General features: G+C 40.2%; 1 protein-coding gene across 1 annotated transcript; it reads right to left on the reverse strand.

Moving 5' to 3' along the window:
- Positions 1 to 2,725: 2,725 nt before the first annotated feature.
- On the reverse strand, positions 2,726 to 3,595 carry LOC144774024 (olfactory receptor 52E2-like). The gene has a single exon (XM_078659059.1). It carries the CDS (start codon positions 3,593 to 3,595, stop codon positions 2,726 to 2,728), a length of 870 nt encoding a protein of 289 aa, XP_078515185.1.
- Positions 3,596 to 6,139: the final 2,544 nt, after the last annotated feature.

Raw genomic sequence — 6,139 nt, forward strand, 5'->3', positions numbered from 1 at the left:
TCAGTGATGTCATTTGAGATGTCATCAGTGATGTCATCAGTGATGTCATTTGAGATGTCATCAGTGATGTCATCAGTGATGTCATTTGAGATGTCATCAGTGATGTCATCAGTGATGTCACTGACCATGTCATGAATGATGTAATATGTGACATGATCAGCAGTGGATTGCGGGTGCGCGATATATAGTTAGTACAACTAACTATATATGGAATTTCAATGGTTTTGTGTGAGTAAAATAAGGTTTTTTAAATGCTAATTCCTAACTATATATGGTCTATAACCTATGGTTTTTTCAGTGAATATATATATACATATATATATTACCTACTGGCGGTCGCCAGTAGGTAGTTATAGTTAGGATTGTCTACCATAGGAAATCTGCAATATTCTATTGGGAATAACTCTAGCGCCGGTTGAGGAATTTGTGTGAAATTTTCAAAAATGTTGGCCAGCCTCGCTGCGCTCCTTCCCTTAAAGTTTCGGGGGGATTCGTGAAGTGGGGGCTGAGAAATAAGGGGGGTCCCAAAATGTGTTTTTCCCATGTTCATTTCCATAGGACGGTCTGACAAGTCTACAGCCCGAACCGCTGAACGGAATTACGCCAAACTTGGCAAAATTGTAGGGACTGGTACGCAGATGTGCCTTTGCTATGTTTGCTGAAAATTGCTCCAGTGGTTTTTTTGAAAATTAACTTCAAAAACACATATATATCTATAGGCGCGCTCCGTCCGCTCTCCGGTACGCGTACCGGGGAGCGCACCCGGCGCGCTACGGAAGTGCGCGAGCGGAAAGCTGATTGGCTGTCGGGTGTCTGTCAACATTCTAAACAGTCCGGAGAGTCCGCCAACTTGTGTCTCGGTAGAATCGAGACACAAGAGGTGAAAAAAGAAAGGGGGATATAATTAAAAGGGGGCAGAGTAGACACCCCCTGACCCCCTAGTTTTTTTGAGGGGGACCTAGAAGGACCCTGAAGGGCAAAAAAACTTTTTTTTTTAATTTTCGGGGGGTAATCGCTGGGTGCGGTCCCGGGTACGCTCTCCGGTACGCGCACCCTGAGCGCACCACGGGGAAAAACAGTGTAAAAAATAGAGTAAAAAAATAATGTAGAGTGTTTAGTGGTAAGTTAGCTCTGAAAAGAGCTGTTGTGTTCATTGGGTGTTTTTTGTACCTACAAGTAGGTACCAATGCAGAGTCTTATATTCAAGAGGAAAACTCTATTCCCCTCATCTGTAAAATGCACAACATCTCTCCTATAGATGTCTTGCATGTTGTAACGCAAGTTGTTGTGGTAAATGGAACCCATAGCATAGTCTCTAAGGTAAGCAGAAACAGATGTATTTACATGTTTCCTTGCTTTCTCAATCTGTGGACAAAATTGGTTAGACCAGTTCCATGTTTGCCTTTGGCATATATTAGAAAATACCAATGCAGTTTTTGGAAAAAGTGACATCAATTGCCGAAAGATGTCCTTTAACAGCATTTCCAGACCTACCCCAGTCAAAGTGCCTAAGTCATTTCCACCACAGTGCACAATTATAAGGTCAGGGTGTGGTAAATGCATATAGGATTTTACCAATGGTATCAATTGGTGACTTCTCAATCCTCTTTGTCCAATCCATACAATGTCCACATTTGGTAAATCGAGATTGTAAATACCTCTGTTAGTTGCATATTTTTGAGCCCAGTGGACATAGCTATGCCCCCCAAACCAGACTTTTGTCATTTTGAGGGTAGGTGTGTGAAGGTAGGTGTGCTTCTAGTCAGATGAGTTGTGGAAATGAAATGGCAGTTTGAATATGAAACAAAAGTGTTTGAGAATGAGTGCAGATGAATAAGTAGAAATGATTGGAGCTTTCTTAAAAATCTCCACTGAAAATTAAGCTGCATGCTTTTTTTTTGTAAGAAGTCATTTCAATGGTTGAGAAAAAGTCATTTAAAGAAACATTGCATTTTATTAGCTAGTAGATTGAGAGGTCAAGCAGGCTTGATGGATTTTTTTGCAACATAGTAAAATGAACTTGTGAACTCTGTGCTGGTTTTAGGGGGAGTTACCATGGTTACTTGGTGAATGAGCACTGGGGGATGGGTGAATGTTATGTGAGTTTCAAAGTCTTGAAATCTTCAACCAATTAAAATGTGTAGTTTGGTTTTGAATTTGTGGGGGAATAATTTGTATTGGCTATGTGCAAGAATATGGCTCTGAAATCAAAAAGAATCTGTGCCATTATTGAAAGGCTCCCAGTGAAGGAAGCATTGTTCAGAGATTCTGCTTAAGAATATCTGTTGACTGTGACTGACACTGTTTGACATCTTCCAAAGCATTTTTAAAGGTGAGTAATGATTCTTTTAAAAAAGATAGAGAGCTTAAAATATTTTGACAAGTATCATAGTGTGTGTCTGTGTGAACTAAGGAATTATATTTTTACCTTTTTCCATAATGTTAGCTGTGTGTTTATAAGGTAGTCTTATTTATAAATTGTTTTTTATGCGTGGATTCAATGCTGGTTTAGAAATTGTGTGATGGTTTCATTGGAGTTGTAAATATGCTAAAAAAAATTTAAGCACATTGTGCAACCTGTAGCATGGGTGGAAGGAGTGAATGTCAGGAGAGGGATAGGAATAGCAGATCAAATGCCATCGCTGAAAGAATGGACGTTTCTAATGCTATGCAAGAAACACTGAGGAACATTTGAATGAGGCAGGAGCTGAAATGTATTTCGTCATCATGAAACCATTGGTGGGCCGAGGAGGCCGGTGGCTGGCACAAGGACATGAACATAACGTGGAACAGTGTATTGGATTCTGTTCAAAAGAACAGTACAGAACAATGGGATGTAATATGCTGACATGACACAGATATGGGAGCTGCAGGTGTTGAAGGCCTTGAAGCGGTCTTGCCTAAAGGGAAGATTGACAATGGTCTTGAGAATGAGGATGTAAGACAATGCAATGCACACAATGTGTACTGGTGCTATTAAGAAGGAAATGGATAAACTATAAAGATTACTTAGTGTGTTGTCAGTACAAGAGAGTTTTGCCACAGCCATGTTCTCACAATACCAATGATCCACGTGCCAGATACAAAATGGCAGTCGCAGGATGAGGAGTGGAATTGGGGCAACGAAGACTATAGCTCTGACCCAAGATGTTGCTGATAATTTTACAATGAGTGACTTTGTCAGGATAGTGGAATATCTCAGCGGGTTGCACACAGCAACACAGCGATCAAATGCCATGGCCGAAAGAATGGAAGTTTCTAATGCTATGCAAGAAACACTGAGGAACATCTGAATGAGGCAGGAGCTGAAAAGGATCTCTGCATCTTGAAACCAGAAGATGGCCCACATTTTTGGGAGAACACAAGAAGACATAGCCAGATCAGTGACAGCTAGCTGGGAAATGAAGTAGTACATAGGTTTGTGAACTTTTTGTGCTAGTTTTATGACCAAAAGTAGAGTACAGTTTCCCAGAAGAGTAATAATATAGATTGCTAGCAGAGGGACAGCAAACCAGAAGTGGTAGTCCTCCAGATCAGGAAAGCCTCTGAGAACCAGTGTTGAACGGGTGAATCCAGTGTCATTTGTAGAAAACATGATGCCTCTTTGGCTATTGTGAGGTGTCGCTGTAGACATGACTCTTCCTGGATAGAAAAATATGAAATATCATTTAGTCATAAGTCTAACTTTAATGCTAGTCTTTCAGAATTCCTAAAATGTATTAGACAACTATGACAGTGATAGTAAATAAGATATAGTTGCTCATCCAGAAGACTGGTCCTTGCAGTCAATACAAACTTTCACAATTAGCTTATGAACACTGTAAACAAGAAACATTATATTCAAATTCAGATTCAAAAATACGTTATTTCCAAGAAATATATTCTTATAGAAATATTACATAAATTTTTCTTAAAAAATGAAAAAACTGACAATTTTAATACCCTAAGACATATATACTTGAACAATTTGGCAAGTGGTGTTCTATCATCAGTACAACTTGCTACTTATAGATATAGTTGGAGTGGCTATATAGACATTCCCTCCATGTGAATGTGAATCATAAAGATTTTGTGACAGCTATTAAAATACAATATAGTCCACAAGATAGTTTTATTAAAAATACAGACACGGTCACCGGAAAAGCAGTCAACACGTGTTTCATCCACCAGACTTTGTCATACCATCATGATAGAAAATCACTGAAACTGAAAAACATGTACACAGCAGTGTTGAAAGGTAGGATTGTTTTTCCCTCACTCCTACCAGACATAAAGGGGAGGCTGTGGCCCAGAAGTCCAAGTGAAGCAGCTGCCCATGCTTAAGAATGTCGATGGGGTAGGTTGATTTGCGACCCACTCAGAAGGGTGATTTTGCAAACTGACCTATTAGTGCATACCTGCTAGACCTGGCATCCTTGGTGTGATTTCCCGACTATTTGCCTTCAGCCCTCCTCTTTTTGCTGCCTTGTTTTTGCAGGTCTTAGGATTCAGTGTACTTTACCACTGCTGACCAGTGCTAAAGTGCATGTACTAAGTGGCGGCTGTTGAAGTTTGAGTGTGTTGAGGCTGGGCTACACGCGCAGTAATGGCATTGGAGTTCACTTTAAGGGAACACAGCATTTTTTATGAGGCCCGTGTGTGGCAATTTTCAGTGCAAATCTTTTTTAACAAACAAGCATCTCCACCTTGGGCACCACTGAGTGTAGAATATTTCCAAACAAGTTTTCAATGAGGACCATCCTAAGGCACCATGAGGTGGAACCCAACAAGTAAAGGGATTCTCCCTGGGAAGCATAATAAATGGGTACCTCACACCGACTCCACATAGTACATTGCTAATAAAGTTAGCTACTGTAGTAGGCCCATCCTGGGAGGTCACAGAAGTTTCTGTTTACTGAACACACATCTAGGTGAGGCCTTTTTTTTAATGTAATGTTATGGTGGTATCTCTTGGACTAAAACAAGGCTTTCGGTTCTCGCAAGCCATTACTGGAATGACTCACTCTCAGATCCAATCTTGGATGTTAAGACACCTGATTGGCATCTGACTCATTCTGAAAGAGTAGCAGGACTGCTCCTGCCATACATACCCTTAGTGTAATGGAAAGAGGAAGGATTATTGCTGAGAGTGACAAACAGTGAAACCATGGGATGATGATCCAGGAGAAAGAAGGAGAAAAAAGCTGAGGAAAGAGTAAGAATTTGGGGGGTTCCTTTGAAATCCCTTTTGCACCTGTGCAAAATAAAAGGCTGTTTGGAGTGACATTGAAAAGTCTGAGAAATGCAGAGCCTAGCAGCAATCCTGCAAGTGCACAGATCTGGAAGATAAAGCTACAGGTACACACCGTTGTGTGGGACCCTTCATAGTCTTTAATGTATACTAAGTACCGGAACTTCAGAACTTTGATATCTTTAGGAAAGAGAACATGGATACATTTCATTCACAGAAGCAGTAATATCAAGCAGAAGCTTACGAACTGAGTTAGACTGTCATCTCAAGTTAGTAGAACAAACGGGTACCGTTTCCCTTTTGGCACCAAGGCTCTTGCTTTAGAATAATGCTTTTAAAAATCAAAAGACCGACTCAGGGTGGTAAAGAACAAGAAAGAGAGAAGGACAAACATTTATAATTTGCACAGCTGCAACCATATCAGTTTGCTGAAACCCACCGTGAATGCATCGGTCTCCACTCAAGTAATAACTACCTATTCTTGACCCAAGAGTGGTTAGTGTAAATAATACTATGTTAGAAGAGTTGGTCTCACAGTCCCTTAAGTGATTGCTCTCCATTTTTTTTTTGTTTATGAAACTTCACTGCTTTGTTTTCTTTTTTAAAAGCAATAATATATACTATTTTCAAAAGTAAAAAGCCTATTTCGGTTGTGCCAATCAAGTAGAATAAGCAAGCAAAAGCTGACCAAAAATAGATACACATCCCAAATTTGGTAAGTGGCCCAGCTAATCACCCGCAATGCCCATTTACACTAACATGGCCTAGGAAGTACTGTTAGTGCGTAGAAGGCAACCCATCAAATGATGGAATGATCTTGAGTTCAGTTTCTTAGTCCTACAAATGTGTCAAAGCTCACAGCAGACATGCTACGACTGTCAATGCCAGGCCTTCACCATGATATGAACT

The sequence above is a fragment of the Lissotriton helveticus genome, chromosome 8 (assembly GCF_964261635.1).
Source record: "Lissotriton helveticus chromosome 8, aLisHel1.1, whole genome shotgun sequence".
NCBI lineage: Eukaryota > Metazoa > Chordata > Amphibia > Caudata > Salamandridae > Lissotriton > Lissotriton helveticus.